At 38.9% G+C, this 17,718-nt stretch overlaps 1 protein-coding gene across 1 annotated transcript; it reads left to right on the forward strand.

The window, feature by feature from the left end:
* The first annotated feature begins 1,567 nt into the window (after nt 1–1,567).
* On the forward strand, nt 1,568–16,699 carry METTL16 (methyltransferase 16, RNA N6-adenosine). The gene is made up of 9 exons (XM_085324615.1): nt 1,568–1,842; nt 2,047–2,246; nt 3,688–3,828; nt 5,369–5,484; nt 6,362–6,504; nt 9,791–9,860; nt 13,284–13,373; nt 14,311–14,484; nt 14,605–16,699. Exons 1-9 carry the CDS (start codon nt 1,715–1,717, stop codon nt 15,223–15,225), a joined length of 1,683 nt encoding a protein of 560 aa, XP_085180741.1. The 5' UTR covers nt 1,568–1,714; the 3' UTR covers nt 15,226–16,699.
* The last annotated feature ends 1,019 nt before the right edge of the window (nt 16,700–17,718 follow it).

Here is a 17,718-nt window from a genome sequence, read left to right on the forward strand (position 1 = left end):
GTTTTGATTAATATTTGGATTTTTAAAGAGTAAAATGCCTTTAAGAAATTAATAATAATAAATTATATTTTATTATTATCTTACGAAGATATGCTTTTACCTGACAAATCAAAACTCTGTATTAGGGCAGCAATGACCATTGCTACTACATACAAAACAACCTTGAAACTTAGAAATGAAATGTCGCCAAGTTCACAAAAGTCAGGGACAAAGCCAGGAACCAAAGTCAGTTTTAATTCCCTGCTTAATGCTTTTTTTGCTATGCTTTTTAATGAAGTTGTTCTCCACAGCAGGCCACTGAATTATACAGAGTGACAGTTTGAGCTGATTGCATAGAGATTTTATGAAATTTATCCACAGAAACATTATTCTCTTAGCAAGGGTGGGATTCCAACCTACCCTTAACCCCATGTAAGTGATTTTTGTGTCAAAGAAGAAATTAGTAGGGTCCCATTTCTAATTACTGCTGTAAAAACTAATGAACATATGAACGTAATTACATAATTAATGAACATAATGAAATAACAAAAGTTACTGAAGTTATTTGTGCTCTATCCTATATACCTCATTTAATGGTTTAAGGTTTAATATTAATAGTTCAAAAGCTAAAGCCATAGAAGAGTGAGAAATCAAATTAAGAAATTCTGTGGTGGTGTTTCAAGAGATGGTATCAGCCAGCCTCTGCAAGGAAGGTGAGTGTTACTGCTGTCAGAAATATCAGGTGTTATCTCATAAAAATAACTATAGGAAAGTCTTGGAAATTAATTTTTCTGATTTTTTTCTCCTTTATGAAGAGATATAGAGTATGAAAAGTGATGAAAAACTTTCCTCCTGTTCCCTAACTTGAAAAAAATTTAATTGTATTAGTTTTGATTGTATTGTTTCCTTTTTTTTTTCTTCCCAGTGGGAAAGCAGCACATGTAAAAGGTAAGGTGGTTGTTCTCTGTGGTATACGTCTGCAAACAAGTACACAGAGTAAGAGCTTTTATCACTACTAGCGTCGTTTTCCCTCAAAGTCCTCAGTCAAATTATTACATCTGCTATGTGAAACTCGTTCCGTTTGTAGAGCATTATAAAACCCAACTCCATACGCATCGAGTAATTTCTAGGAGGCAGGATAAAGGCCGGGTGACGCAACTAATTCCTAACACCCAAAATAAGCCGATGGGCTAACTGTGCGTTAGGCAGGATAAACTGGTGAGGGAAAATTACGCTGTTAGCGACGACGAAGGGAACCTGCGGGAATATTATCAAACTCCCTCTCGGCGTGGGCTTGAACCTGACTAAAAAACGTAGCGGGCCGGGCGGCCGCCCGCGGAGGGGAGCTGGTGCCCTCGCAGGGGGTGCCGCCGCCCACCGAGCAGCTCTCGCTAGGGCAGCAGCCCTGAGGGGAGCGCAGACAGCCTGCAGACGCTGCCCTGACCCCGACTAGACAGAGCGGGCGCCGTGAGGCGCCTTATGCAGCCGGCGAAACCGCTTTTTTGCCGCCGCTTCCCTCAGCGTCCCCCCTCCCCGCCCGCCCCACATTGGTACATCCCAACCGGCCGCCGCAGTGCGCGCTGGGAGCTGTGACGGCGGCGCGGGCGGGCGTTGAGGCGGGCGGCCGCGGGGCAGGTCCCGTCCCCTCCTCTCCCTCACTTCGCCTCGCGCTCCGCGGGCGGGGGGGCGTCGCGTCCCCCGGACCCCCCCCCGGCCCCCTCTCCCTTCCGTCGCCATGGCCCTCAGCAAGTCCATGCACGCACGAAACCGCTACAAGGACAAACCGCCCGACTTCGCCTACCTGGCCTCCAAGTACCCCGAGTTCCGGCAGCACGTGCAGGCCACCCTGTCCGGCAGGGTGAGGTAGGGCTGCGCGGTCGTTGGGGGGGGCTGCTTCCGGAGCCGCCGTGAGGGAGGGGCGGTTCAACGGCTCTCGGCCTCCCGGCGTCAGAGAGTGTGTGTGTGTGTTTTGGGGGGGACGGGACGGGACGGGACACGACTCCGCGTGTGTCGGCACGCAGGGCTTGAAGCCGTACCCTTYTGTTAGTCGCTTGTTGTATCTTTCAGCCTAAACTTCAAGGACCCCGAAGCGGTGAGGGCTCTGACGTGCACCCTCCTGAAAGAAGATTTTGGACTTACAATCGACATCCCCTTGGAAAGGCTTATTCCTACGGTTCCCTTGCGACTGAATTATATCCATTGGGTGGAAGATCTTATCGGCCATCAGGAGGTCGATAAGCAAGTTCTTAGACGGGGAATTGACATAGGTACTTGGAATAAGCCTTTTAACAAAAATTTAAGTTATTTACTATCGATGAAATTAGCTAATAAAACTGGTTATACATCGAGAGAAATCTTAAATTTGATAAACATGAACGTGATGCTAGCAATGTACTGGTATTTCAGATGACTTTCTTGGACTGTGTTTCTTTGCACAAACATAAGAATGACTGTAGCAGGTGTGTTTTTTTTCTTGTTTTTGCTTTTGGTGGCACTGAATGTGGCTTTGTTTTGTATTCAAAATTGCACTGTTAGTAACAGATAAAAATGTGATTCCAAAAGAAGTGTCTCYCTGTCTCTCAATTTTTGATTGCATTTCTTCTCAGTCTTCCAACTGGTGCGTTACGTCATATTAACATTTTTTTCTGCTTTTGAACATCTATGTGAGAGATATTTGTAGGCTGCATAACAATATTTTCTAGCCTTTTATTTTGATGTGTTATTTTTTCTCTCTTTTCAGATGTATTTGATAGATGACTGTTCTATCTTTTCTTTTTTTAAGCTTTTTTTTTCAATGCAGAGATATTAATGAGCTAAATTGTAAAAGAAGTTTAATTAAAAATTAGGGAAAATACTAGGAAAACTACCTTTTCATTGCAGATGATCAGGATTTCCTGTATGTCTGTAGAAAGCAAAGTACTGTTGAAGCTAGACTAGGCATCCACAGACTGATGATATCTTTCAGTAGTTGCTGTCTAGGAGTATTRCAGCTTTTTCAGTTTCACTTGATAATATCTGGATCAACTAGCAGATCAGCACAAACTTAGTTATTCGGTAGAGGTGTGAATGTGTAAGGTGTACACTGATCTGAATCATTTGGTTTTCATTAGAAATAAAACAAGGATATCGTAAATGCTATAATTGTAAAAAAGTGACATTTTATGCTAGTGTGTATTTCTCTTTGTGAACAAGTTTGCATCTGTCAGGCTGTTTTCTTAAATAGCTTAATTGGCACCCCGGATTCTTTGAATGTTGTAAGTGTTAGGGGAAAAAAGTCTGATATTACAGAGATGTCAGTTTCTTTTTTATGGTTGTTCTATGCATCAAAGTAAAATTATTTGCAATAGAAGAATACAGAAAAATATATTTGTCAGTAATCGTCTTTTTTAGAAAGTCAAAATATATTTGGCTTTCACTGTATAAACTGCTTCTTCTATAGGACAATGATTGATTTAACAAAGAAGTCTGTCATTTACTAGATAACTTATTTCYAGGCAGGATGGAAATATTCTTTACTGAAAGTGCATCCTTGACTGTGCTCTATTTTAAATTAAGAAAATAAGGTTCACTAAAATGCTGATTAGTGGTTTATAATCAGTTTTCTTGAAAATAGTTGTTTATGTTGTAAACATTATGTAATTAACAGACACGCTCTGTATAACACCAGAGATTTATTTTGCCTTTTTCTGTGACTTTTCTTTTCTACAGGGACAGGGGCATCTTGCATATACCCATTACTTGGGGCAACTTTGAATGGCTGGTACTTTCTTGCAACAGAAGTGGATGATATGTGCTTCAATTATGCCAAGAAGAATGTGGAACAGAATAACTTGTCTGATCTTATAAAAGGTATGATGATATATTTGAGTAGCATACAGATGTTGTGACATACCTTTGCCACATTCAGTGGCAAATCAGAACTTATATTCCTGCCAAAGACATGCTCCACTGATTTTATTTAAGCAGAGTGTTTAGTAAGGCCCAGGCATGCTTTAGCCAGAAAGGCACAGCTTGTCAGGGATGGAATATGTGGATGAAGAACCATCCATACAAGAATGTGAAAGTTCAGCTTCATCTTAGAGATTTTTTTTCTTCATATTCTTTGTTACTGATGTTTGTCTTAGAGATCATGCTGTTTCTGCTACCAAGAGGAATGAATTGCTCCTCCCAGAAAATTTGCATGATACTACCATGTACCTGTTCAAATAGTTAGTCTTTGTTTCTGAATTAGGTTTTAACAATGCCTTTGGCAGTTGCCAAATGCCAAACTTGCTCTGTGGATGGACTTGGAAAATTTCTTGTGGGATATTGATGTATATAAAGCAGGTTCATCCTTCAGCCCTGAAATAAAAACCTTAGTTCTGCTGGATTTTTTGGTAGTATCCTTTTAACCACAATGTTTTCCTCTCRGTCTGTCCTTCACGTCAGTCTTGAAGATCCAGAACTTGATATGAGGAACAATGGCAGTGTACTGTTGCTGTTGCCATCATAGGATTCTTACTGGTGTAAGGGTTGGCTTTACTGGAAAAACCTCTGGCAAAAGAGTCTCTGGTGAAGCTGCAGTGGCTATGGTGATAAGCTGAATAAATGCCCCATTGCTGTTGGGTAGTCATGGGCAAGGGCCTACCAATGATGGTACYTGTAGCCAACTGCTGTCTGGAAATGACAAGTAGTTGTGACTTTTAGGAGTGCAGCTTTAAAGTTTGGGGGTATTCTAGCAGTCATTTATGYCAGATAATATAACCTGAAAATTAGTAATTGCTTACCATACTAATAACTTTCTGTTTTAGGATGGTAATAAACTGTAGTAGTAAATGTTAGGAGAGGAGGAGTGTAATGTCTTTTGATGTCATTCTAAATATATTGGTCCTGGATGGCTTATCTGTAAGCTGCAGCACTGATTAAGTCTACGAGAAGTCCTGCTTGTGTTAGTCTTTTTAGATCTTTGAACTGGGCTTCACCTGTAACTGTGTTTTCCATACGTATGGAATGTACGTCTGCGTGTGTGTGTATATATTTATATATATACACATATATGTATGTCTACATATATACATACACAATATATATACACACATACATATATATTTGTATGTGTGTGTATATATATACACACATATATATATTGTATGTGTATGTATATGTGTGTATATACATATATATATATATATATATACACACACACGTATAATCTGTTTGTAGGCTAAGCCTAAAGTCATTATTTGCAGTGTAATTATGTTGATACTTATTATTGTTTATGTATAATAATGTTTACAAAATAGAGTTTTTGTAGAATATATTGTCACAAAACCACTTCAGTGAAACAGCTATGCCACACTAGCTAAATTATAAAGCTCCTTACTGACTAAACTTTTGTGTTTTCTGTTAGTGGTTAAGGTACCACAGAAGACTCTTCTAATGGACGCACTGAAAGAGGAATCTGAGATTGTTTATGATTTTTGCATGTGCAACCCTCCCTTTTTTGCCAACCAATTGGAAGCGAAGGTAACTTAACAAACTAAATGCTGTGTGCACTTATTCCAGTGTTTAGTGAATGGGAGAGTAGCAATAGTTTAACCTCTTCCCTGGCAGAAAGTTCAATGGAAAATCCCAAATCATTATGAAATAGCATTAAAGTTTGTTCCCCCCCCCGCCCCGACTATTAAAAAATTTCAACTGTTACCTTTACAGAAGYGAAGAACTTTTTTCACAAGTTCTTTCTATCTTAGAGAATTAGTTTTGAAAGTAAATAGGTACTCACTGTCTGAAATCAAGTGCTAGTTGATTATAGTGAGAGGAATGAGTTTCTGGAATCATGCCTCTGTGTAATTTTTTGTTTTCTTAGTGATTTAGGCAATACCATACAGCTCYGAACTGTTCTTGTAGTACCTAGTAAATACAGTCAGAAACTTAGCCTCTGTAATATGGGGCACTATRAAAGATTTAAGTGTTATTTGTCAGCATGTCTTAAGTGTGGTGGAACTACATATTGCATGTTAGCAGGATATTGATGTGTGGTAAGTAATTTATCTGTGTTTGAGATATAGGGAATTTGYTCGGATATTATTCATTTGTATGACTAACACTGGGAGGCTTAGTCGTGATCCTAATCTCCCCCCCCTTGCAAGGGGAAGAGTTTGTCTGCCAGAATGTCTGCCTTTCATTCAAGTACAAAGTTAGATGCAACAAAATGGAGAGCAGTTAGTATCAGCTGTTACGTGTGTTTTAATGTATATTTGTCTATTGTCTGTGTTTATGATGGGTGGAAGACAACTAGAGGTTTTGACATTTGCTACCTGCTGAAGGTTGAGCTAGGAAGCAATATGTAAAGAAACTCAACATTTAATGAAATGTTTGTTCTCAAACACTCTTTCTTATCCAGGGAGTAAATTCTCGAAATCCACGGCGACCTCCTCCCAGTTCTGTAAATACAGGAGGAATCACAGAAATCATGGCTGAGGGAGGAGAACTAGAATTTGTCAAAAGAATTATCCATGATAGTCTACAACTTAAAAAGAGGTTACGGTAAGTGCTCTGTTCCAGCTAAACAAACTTTTATCCACTTCTTTGGCAGTGGTCATGTGACAGTGATATTTTTAGTGAGGAATGTGGTCCAGCAATATGTATTCACTTTGTGTAGTGTTATACACTAGTAATTTAGTCTCAGTTTATAGAAAGTTAATTGTTCATCAGCATCAGGCAAATTACAACCCATTGTCAGTTACAGGTTTTTAAAAGTGAGGACCTTAAACCAGTACAGGTGACCGCTGTAGTCTGCAGCTAAACTAACACACTTTTGCTGAAGCCAGTCAATGATCCTGACCAATAGCGTTGCTAGTGCTCATGAAATTGATACAGTCTGATAGCCTATTACAGTTCCAAATGTATGTGTGCCTCCTTGCCACCTTGTGCATCCAGAAACAAGGGCTTTTTATCTGTTGACGAGGATGTGATATTTGGAAAGTGGTGTGCTGGTGCAACAGAAATCTGCAGGGRGGTAAAGTTTGTGGGCCTAATGCCTATCTAGAGATAGGGCCACTCCTGCAAAACGTTCATGTGAGGTGAAACTGAAATGGGCAGGCATTTTGACTTGCAACAAATTCCTCAGTGGAGTAAATCAATTCATTGATGGCTTCCTGAGCCTGCTGTGAGCTGCACTGACAGTGAAGTACCAGTAAAGCTGCCTACTTCTTCYGATTCAGTTTAGATCTAATGGTCTGCCTAAACTGGCAGCCCCTTTAAGTCGCAACGTTACTTGATTGGAAGTAATTTACATGGCCCTCCCTCCCTCTCACTTCCATTCTCTCTGTTTTGTAGTAGAGAAGGAATGTCACATTCTCTGGYGATACTCAAAACCTGGCCAGACACTTCAGGTGACCCTGCTTGAGCAGGGGGGGACTAGCTGATCTCCAGAGATCCCTTYCAACCTCAACCATTCTGTGATTCTGTGATTTATTTTTTTTAAGTGCTTCTGGGATAGGATGATTTATCACAGTGCTTAGTTATCTGTTCGTTACCTAAATTTGCACCTTTTTTTGGTTGAATTTGGTAACTTACTGCTTTGTCTGCTAAATGGCAATATAGTACTGAATACCGCCTTGGGTAAGTATAAGCTRTGTTAGAAAGCGTAGCCAGACCTTCTTTTGAACAAGATTAAACAGATGGCATGTCTTCATTTTTTTTCACAGATTTTTTCTTTTAACTATTCTTCTGAAAAACACACAAAAAAATTTAGCAGCTGTATTTCCAGGGTTTCATCAGTGCTCTAAGCAAAGATAATGCAGGCTTCCTTATTATACATTCAAGAGGGCTTTTTTTGTTTTATTTTTTGGGTGCCATTCTAACCAGAGCACTATGTTAGGGGTACATCTTCATCTCTCCTATACCACATCTTTTCTTTAGAATGTTTGCTTTCCAGTGATAGATCTGTAAACATGAAGAATATATTCCAGTTTTGGAAAAACAAGACAAAACAAAACTGCATTTGACTATACTATAAATGCCTCCATTGTGTAGCGCTTTGAAGAAGAAAAGCGGAGGCTTGCATASGCTGCAATTCTGCAAATGTTTAAAAATCACTTTTTATATCCTTCCTTTCTCCTTTACCTCTGAATCTTAGGACATACAGGAAGTGGATATATAGTATGGCAGAATAGTATACCAGAAGWTTTGAGATTTAGAAGTAGTTAGGAGCCACAAGAGTTAAGCTTTTGCAACTTAGAGCAATCTTGTTTATGCCAGCAAAGACACTAAAAAATACTTGCTGTTCCTGTCAAAGTCAGTGGGTAAAATACTGTTTTRGTGCAGCTGTTGTAGACAAACTTTYAGGTTTGCACAATCTTTTTCATGTCTGAAATAAATGCAGTGATTTTTTTCAAAGTTAAGTACAAGCTGAAAGAGTTCTGAGTTTAATCAGCAGTAGCATGGGGAGGAGGCAAAACGTCGATGCAGGAGAAGTGCATCTTCATGCAACACTAATAAATCTATCACTTAATAGAGTCTGTGTTAGAAGAGTTATCTGAGGATGCAACTAAGGAAATAATTGAGGTGTTTTGTAGGCTCTCTTTGAGCATCAGGATTGGGAGATGAGAGGAAGTGACTATTTTTTAAAAACGTTCTTCCACTTACAACTGAATGTTTTTGTCCTGTGTAAGTCTTCTTTCTGATGTGTAGTGGTTTTATTCCACCAGTGTAGTTTCCGTGGGACCATACAGTATATTGTGTAAAATATAAAGATCTGGAAGGACATGTACAGTTTAGGACTTAAGTGGTTCTGTATTGTAGGACAAGGGATAGGTCTGTGGTGAGTTCTGGAAATGTAAAGCAATTTGTTACTCATCCCACCTGGTGTGTGTAGATTGAGGAGAAATGTGCTATTTTAAGACCTTGGAAGGAATCCAGGTGGCAAGGGTAATAGAGAACAGACTGATGTTACTCAGGCAAGAAATCTGTCTTGAAAAGGTGATGTGGAATTATGACGAATGTGTTGTTCCCTGTACTACTTCTCCTGGTAATACTTCTCCACAGGGAAGGAGAAGGGTGTCTCTTGATCTGATAAACTGATAGCACAAAGTATAGAATATGCCCAGGTGCTAACCATGTATCATATTTAGGAAAAATAAGCACTATTTGTGTTCATGGGTAGAAGTGGTTTGGTTTATGTTTTTGAATAAGCTGACTTGGAGACTCTGTTATAGGAAGAATAGCTTAAAATACTGTGTTGGTTTCCTATTTTGAGGTTTGCCAGCTCTACCAAAGAGCTGAACCAATGAATAGGAGAACAGAAGACTGAAACTTTGGGCAAGGAAATGTTGTTAATATGTTATTCCTTCTCTTCTCTTCCCCTGCTTGCTCACCTAGGAGTTGCAGGTTCTGTGTTTTGAAATTTTGGGAAAGATGCGTGTTTTAGTTTTGACAGAGATTTTGGAGTTTAACAAAAGTATTGCTGCATGAAACTCTGTATATTGCATTATGCAGGAAATAAATGATTGTTGCTTAATATCCAATGATCTTAATTTTTTAGTTTGCTGCACACTGTGAGAATTGATACTMTTTAACACGTATATATGATCAATTTAAGGTGCTTGTCTTCAATGAAGATGCACAATAAGTCTTGAGGAAACTGTCCGTAACATAGGAACTCTAATTTTCATTCTTTAGTACATTATATTTAGAGATAACCCTTTCTGCATCTGGATTTTAAATCTCTTATTGCACTTGCAGATTTCTGATTCAAGTAGTTCTTTCTGTTAGTTGCCATTTTCAGATGATCTGTATTTGTRAAACGCTTTGTTTAATATATTGTCTGCAGATGGTACAGCTGCATGCTGGGGAAGAAATGCAGTTTAGCACCATTGAAAGAGGAACTTCGAATCCAGGGGGTAAGTTTGTATACACTCCATGTGTATCCTGTATGTGTTCAATGCAGTATATACTTTATTCCAGAGTGTATGTGCTATTTGAATTATTATTTACAAGAATAAACTATGATCCCTTATTAGGGAAGCACTCAAAGTAGTTGAGTTAATTGTTGAAGATTCAAAACTGATGTAATGCTATAGCATCTTCAGATTGTTGTGTCTATATGTTTAGAATCATGTCAAAAGTACATGTCTTTTTAGAATATACAGGGACTTCTGTTCTGAAATAGCCTAACGGATCCTTTGTAAATTTTTTTTTATCTTTCTTTCCTCTTAGCTAACGTGAAATCTAACAATTTGCTTGGGTTAAAAAAAAAGTTTAAAATCTATTTTGAAGAGATATACTATTACTCTTCTAATTCASTAACAGTTGAATCTGGTAATATTTGCAAAAAAAAAAAAATATTGAAGAGGTTGAGCTTCGGTTAGACAATAGGTCTCCTGTATATTGTAGAGCTTGCTTTTACTAGTGCCTCTGACTTTTTCCTATCTCTTTGAGCCAATACTATATCCTCTTCATTCTTTGTTTCCTGTCTTACTCTGACACTTGGCTTTTACAACCTATCCTTTTCTCACTGAATTGCCTTTTGAATGTTGGGATACATTTGTCAACCAATACACATAGTATCAAACTATATATTAACATTTTATGTATGTTATTGTTCATGCTCAATTCTGGCATACAATAAACTCTAGAACCTTGTGGCACTAAGCTCTTCTGATGCAAGAAGGGTATGCAAAGGACTTATTTTGGCTCTCCCAAGGATACTTAGGTCTTCTATAATTTGCTTACAGRGAAAAAGTTTATGAGATATCTCATTGTAAGTGGTTGAGAGTGGAAGGAAAGAGAATGCATGGTGAATTAATTCCCTAAAATCTGAACGGCTACCCAGAGAAAAATCTCAAAACTTCATGACAAAAGCAGATGCTGAGCTCGACACAGAATTTGAAGTACCTGACTTTCTTTGCTATCCTCTCACTGTTACACCCCAGTATTAATAAAGTAAGATAAATCCTTTTGAATGTTGYAGAGAAAAACTGAGCTTTTCTATTTTGTTCTTCTTGAAATTAGCAGTTTCATTTTGTTCAAATTCAGAACCTCTTGAAACAGAGCTGAGATAGTGTTCATTGTAGTCAAGTGCCTGCTGTGCTGTGATTCAGGTTGGTAAGCAGTGTAAGTGTTCTAAAATTCACTCATAGTTCAAATAGTGCTGACATTTTCTGTATTTATTGGGAAAGTAGAACTAGGAACCCAAAGGTGGGAAAGATAGAAACATCTTTTTACTCACCTTTTCTTATTTATGTTTTGAAGGCATTTCTTAAAAGTACCAGATTTTTGTCTGAATTTTCTGTGCAAACCTGTGGCTTAAGCCCTGGAGCTGATGATACTTTGGAATCAACTAGGATGCTTTATAGCACTTTATCAATATTTTATATAAATGCCTCAATGGATACATGTATGAAAAGACTAAATAATGCTAACTTTGGATCTGAATTTTACATTTAAGGACAGTATAAGTTCAGACTTCAATTTTGGCAAAGATGCAGAAATGTTTGAGGACACATTACTGCAATCTGCTTCTGTCAGTCATTTTTGTTTAGAGACGTGTAGTTGAAATGTATGAGGCAACTAAAACCAGGTTGCACATTTTTTCAGTTTAGAGAGAAAGTTAAGGATTGGTGAGCTATGGAGAGAAAGTGTTTGAGATTTTTTGGGGATAACAGAGTGAAAGGAGAGAGTGGAGGGGATGTGGAGTCAAGTCAGATTGTTGAGTGGCATCAGAAACGATGGACAATGAAGGGCAGTAAACCCTGTCAGCTTCACCTTTTTTTTGCTTCTGCAAATGTGCCTGAACTGGGTGTAGGTGTTTCAGGGAAAAAATTACTTAGCATTATCATCCTCAGGTGGTATTACAAAGCTGCTTTAGAGATGGTGGATGGACTAAGGAARTGCAGAGGGCTAGCACCGTGAAGCCCAGCTTGGTGAGCTTGGTCTGGAAAGCATGACTTGTGCAGTAGGAGAAAGGTGGCAAGRGGAATCTTCTTATATGCTTCTATGGAAATACAGGTTGAAGGAACAGCAAAGGAATGTGAGCTCAGCTGGAAATGGTGTTGCATGGAGCAAGGGAAGAAATGTATGGAGAGAAGAGTTTTGGAGTGGAAGTGTAACTTTTTTTAGTTACTCCTGTGGGTGGCTACATGCCTCACAATTAAAAGTACAGTCCTTAAGCTCTGGTCTATTATAGTACACAAAGTGGTAGTAAGAATTTAATCTTGTAGAGGCTAGTGAGGAGAAGATGGGCTGAATCTGGTTTCCAGCTGTTTTAGGAAAGTTACTCTGTTTCACTTTCTAATCTGTCAAATGCAGGTAACTAAAAATCGCTTATCTTCATGAAATCTTTCATGCCTGTTTGGTAATGCTATGTAGCCTCAGAAGTGTATTGATGACTACTGTTTAAATGAATACTAACACCTATTACCAACTAAGTATCATCTTTTGCACAAGAAAAATAGAACGCTCCCTTAAAATGTCTCATCCCTTTCCCTAAGGAAATTTTTTTGAGAACTGGGGAATGCGAAGAGTACTCCAGATTTTCTCTGGAATTAGAATTAGCTGCTTGTCTTGGGCTTATCTGAATATTCTCCAGCAGCCTTCACTGTTTAATCTTATCTTTTCAGTTAGACTTAAGATAAGAATGACTGACTAGAGTAATTTGACTGAGCTAGGATTGTGATATGATATTTGGTAAGACTTAAAGGCCTTAAGGAGGATTTATTTGTGCTATCGCCGTTGTAGGAGTGACTCAAAACACTTCTTTGCTTTTAAGATTGCTTTTTTTTTGCATCTGTTTGCTAATTAAAGTTATTAGTGGTATATAGAGGTCTGCCTAGGGGACTCAGCAGTGTTGCAAGTGTGAAAGCAGCCCAAACATCTGGTGACAGGTGAGTGGTTTTGTTTGCAGGCCCCTATCACTTTGTTCCGTGTTTTTATGTTGCAGCAATGGGCTCAGCATTCAAATTTGGAATGGGASTAGGCTCTGAACAAGGAGGAAAGGATGTGCCTTTTACAAATCAGAAGACAGATGTGTGCTGTAGGTAGTGTTRGGTCACTGCCAAAAAAAGGCAGTGTTGAGTATTGCTGAACTTGGAGCTCTCGAGGGGCACAGACATGGTAGGGTAGAGATGAGAAATCCTGGGCTCTTGTACCAGGCTTGCACTGATCAGGTTCATCTGGCACTAACACTTATGAGCTGTTAGAATCTCTTACTATCAGGAGGAAATAGCTCTATGTTTTTTTTTTTTTTTTTTTAATTTGAAAGTATATGTAGAACAGTAAGTTATTTATTAGTATGAAACAAAATTTTGTATTGCTTCTTTACATAGGTTCCTAAAGTTACCCATACTGAATTCTGTCAAGGGCGTACCATGAGATGGGCACTGGCATGGAGTTTCTATGATGATGTACAAGTGCCTGTAAGTAGCTTCATTTTGGTTTGCTTGCCATTGTCTATACCTCATATTTGAGAAAGTGTCTAATGGGCTATAAWAAAACTGCTATGAAACAAACTGTTCTCCTTCAGTGTGGAATGTTTGATGGGCAGGGCTGCATGGACAGTGGGATTTCTTAATTGGCTTCCAATCCATTAGCAGTTGTTATTTGTGATTTGTGTATGATTTATGACTAGGAATGAAAAAATGAAATCTACAGGGACTTCTTGCRGGCTTTAGGAAGTTTTCTAACATACTTCAAGTAGCATATGTTTTATATACTTCTAAATCTCTAAGTTTTGGACTAGATTTAAAGTTTAAGCTACCCTCTTGAGAATTTTGTTTTAATTTATCATATAAATTCTCTTACTAAATAAATATGAACATGTCTAGCTCTTCTATACTTGCTTGCACAGTTATAAGTGGAACTTGTTCATCTTAACTTAGGTGAACCGGTTGCTTTTTTGGATCCAGGTGTACATATGTTGTAAGAAAGGTATATGCAATAGCCATGCAGTAGAAGATGCAAGTTAAACTTCATTGATTAGGGTCAAAATTTCTCTCTAGTTCTGAAGGCAGCCACACTTTAGTAGCTCTCTGTAATTCAAGAATTTGAAGGAACTGATAGACCTTTATGCCTAGCATGTGAAGATTAAAATCCCATTCTGCCCATCAGGCTAGCACAAAATGCATGCTCTTGTGTGATGTTCCCTAAAATAACTCTTTAAGGGGAAGTAAAACATAGCCCATATCAGAGAGAATATTTATTGGGTTACTTTATACTTTTAATCTGTTAATATAAACAGAATACTTAATATGTATTCTGAGTACAAAAGCACATGCAATAGTAGTAATATTGCAAAGTAATATTGCATAGCTTTGTAACCTTTTGGTGATGCTCTGTTTTTGTTGCTTGTTCTAGTCGCCTCCCTCTAAAAGAAGAAAACTAGAAAAACCCMGAAAACCAATTACATTCATGGTCTTGGCTTCTACAGTCAAAGAGTTATCAGTCAAAGCTACAGCTGTGGGCTGGGATGCTGTAGGTGCCATTGCTGTGGTTAGAGCCTGGGTAGAGAAGATTCTTGATGATCTAAAGGTACAGTGTTAAGTGTTATGTGTTACAGCAGCCTCTTACTTTAAAGTGTATGGATATGTGTATGAATGTATGATATGTGTATGAATGGATAGTATGAAGTTCTGCTGTTTTCTGCAATAGGTTCAACATAAGCGCGTTCCTTGTGGGAAAGATGAAGTTAGCCTGTTTCTGACTGCAATCGAAAACTCCTGGGTTCATCTGAGGCGAAAGAAACGAGAGAGAGTAAGGCAATTACGAGAACTTCCTCGAGCTTCTGAAGATGTTCTGCAAGCAATGGAAGAGGAGAAGAACAGCCAGAAAAGTATGAGCAGCAATCTAGACTGTGAAAAATCCAAGACTGAGGACTCTGAAATGGGGTTAATGGCACCTGATGAGGATGTCCACTTGACTGCAGGTGACAAGCCAATGGAAGAATCTGCTGCCAAAGAAGAACACAATGAGCATGTGGAGGAGGAGGAGGATGTAGAAGCAAATCAGGCAGAAATGTCACATAGTAAAGGTTCCAGTAATGTGAAGGAGGAATCTGACCCTTCAGAGGAAGCTAGCAATCTAACAATTGAAAAAGGACAAAGTCCCAAAGAAACTAGTAGATGCTTTCTCTTTAAGTGTTTAATGAATGTGAAGAAAGAAAAAAATGATGCATTAGTAGAAATGCACTGGGTTGAAGGGCAGAAYAGAGACTTGATGAACCAGCTGTGCACATACTTACGGAACCAGATTCTTCGACTGGTTGCTAGTTAGCCCTTTTTCCTACCATAGTAAAATAGACCAGACCCCAAATTTTTTAAGCTATTTTTAACTGACTAAAACTTTCAGCTAGCACAAGCTGTTTTCCTTTTTTTTTTCCTTTAAAAACTATAGTAAAATAGAGATTAAAGTCCTCTTTTGTATTTTAAATAGCTTTTTTTAAAGCTGCATGGAGTACATTGAACATGAACTGATGGGAAAGTAATAGATGCTGCGTTCCAGTTAAATGCATTTAYTCTGTGACTATTTTAAATAGCAACTGCTCATTCTGGTCTTCCTGGTGCAATAGAGTATTGTTCCTAAGTAGRCTAATCATTTCCTGCATTAGTACTGAAGAAAATGTTTCAGGAAACATTTCTATCTTGTGAATTGTCTTCTGCATCTAGCAGTCCTCAGTTTAGGAATTAAGTATGCCTCCCTTTGCTTTTTAACCTTTGCATTTAACCTTTGGTGTACAAAGTGAAAGATGGATACCTCCTCTAAGTGTCGATTAATTAAAATAATCACTTTAGAAATACCTTTTTTTGTACTTTTCTGGTGCTTTGGCTTTGAAGCACAGATGCGCCTACTATTATTGAGCATCTGTTTTCATAATATAGTTTTAAGAAAGAAATACATTCTTTGAGCTGTTTGGGTTTAGAGCTGTTTTTAGAAATTAATTATGTTGTCTRTTCCATTAGGCTCTTCCTTAAACCTTTCCATTAGGCCTTTCCTTAAACCTGTGCAAATATACTGCTATAGTTTCAGACAATTACTCTTAAAGGATTTTGCTTCCATTTAATCTTAAGATTGCTTTAATGGCAGGGATGAGAGTATGTCCTCATCTTTCTGTAGACCAGAAATTGCTTGTGCAGGAYGAATATGGGTAGAGATGCTTTAGGTTATTATGAAGAAAGATGACTGGAAAGAAGGCTGTTGCTTTCACATATGACTCTGATCTTCTCTGTCACCAGTTACATTCTCAGAGTTTCCTGGGCCAATGATCTCTTTCCTGTGAGAAGAGAGGTCGAGGGACATAAATCTTTGSGGTTTTTCAGAGGGGATTTGTCTGTGTGTGTTTGAGACTATGAGCACTGGTACTACATCAAATAGAGCTGGCTCCCAAGCTGTGATCCATTTCTTTTGAGATCTACAGAACATGAAGGGAAAATACTTCTTGCTCATGTCTTTTTGGTTTCTTTCAGTGGATTGTTTGTCTGTGTGTAGACTTCTGCACTGGCTTTTCATGAGGAACTGTGTTCCCTATGTTGTTTGCATGATCCTGTTGTGGGATGTAGGTGTGCGATACCCAAAATAAAAGATACACTCCTGATGGACAGAAGCAAATACTACATTTGTTTGTGCTCCTGGAACCACTTTGAATTACTCAGCCTGACTTACCAGTGCTTCTGGAAATATTAGTATGTCCTTTTTTTTTCTCATATTGTAATGAAAAATAAATCAGAAAAGCTTTATTTTTTTTCCTGCATTGTGTATCATGCTTTTTAGCAGTTCTCTTGAAGATGATGGACAAAGGCTTGTATGTGGCTAGAACTAATGAGTTGTGCTTTGCTTAAAACCACAGAATTTGCACAGGGCTGTTTCCGTTATTCGTAGAATACTGGGGAGAAGCGAAACTTAATGTTAGCGAGGACAGAGTCCTACGCTTTTAGAATCTGAAGAGATTTTTAACTTGCTGAGCTATTAAAAATGCAGAAAGCAAGGCTGTCTGATGTTTGTGCCCTTCTCTACTTCTTATCTTTTCAGTCTGTCTTTCTGCAAGGATGATGAAGAGCTGTACAAAAGCAAGCCTGTGTGGCTGTGACATGCTTTTTTTGGCTGAAGCAAACTATTACCTTGCTGTGTTCATTACCTCTTTCACTTCTACAGCATGAGTAGCTGGCATTCCTGAGTGTTACTTAACCAATGCCAGAGCTTATTTATGACATTTTTAAGAAAAAAAATAGTAGTCTATGATTAGGGTGATTTTTATCTTGTTTTAGAAGGTAAATTGCTGTGTTGGCATTTTATTTTAAATAAATGCTTTGCCAAAAATGGATGGGAAGCTTAGAAGGCCAGTCTTGTATAGGTGGAGAACAGCAATAAAGCCTCTGGAGTTAGTGTAAACCAACAGTGAGAAAACAAGGTAATTAGGGGAAACTTGGTGTCTTGAAACTGAAAATGCCCATGTGGGAAGACCTCAAGCGTTCATTTTGACCGAACGCCTCAGGAGTGCCAGGAGGAGCACATAATCCTTCCTTTTGCTGCAGTGAAATGTTAGGGGGGGGGGGACTGCTATAGGAGGAGGCAGCGTGGAACGTGTAACGGGGACCGAACTGACTTTGGGGGGGGAAATCTGACGGAGCTGGGGTTTGTGCGGTGGGCGGCAGTTCTGGATAGAGAAGGCTGCAGCTGCCTCTGGCGCCTGGAAGCACCCTCTCCCTCTCTTTTCTCCCGGGGCAGCCGGGCCGCCTCCGCTGCAGCTGCCGCCGGCGTCCCCGCACGCGC

This window comes from Rhea americana, unplaced genomic scaffold (genome assembly GCF_003343005.1).
Source record: "Rhea americana isolate MKP2758 unplaced genomic scaffold, rheAme1 scaffold_92, whole genome shotgun sequence".
Classification (NCBI taxonomy): Eukaryota; Metazoa; Chordata; class Aves; order Rheiformes; family Rheidae; genus Rhea; species Rhea americana.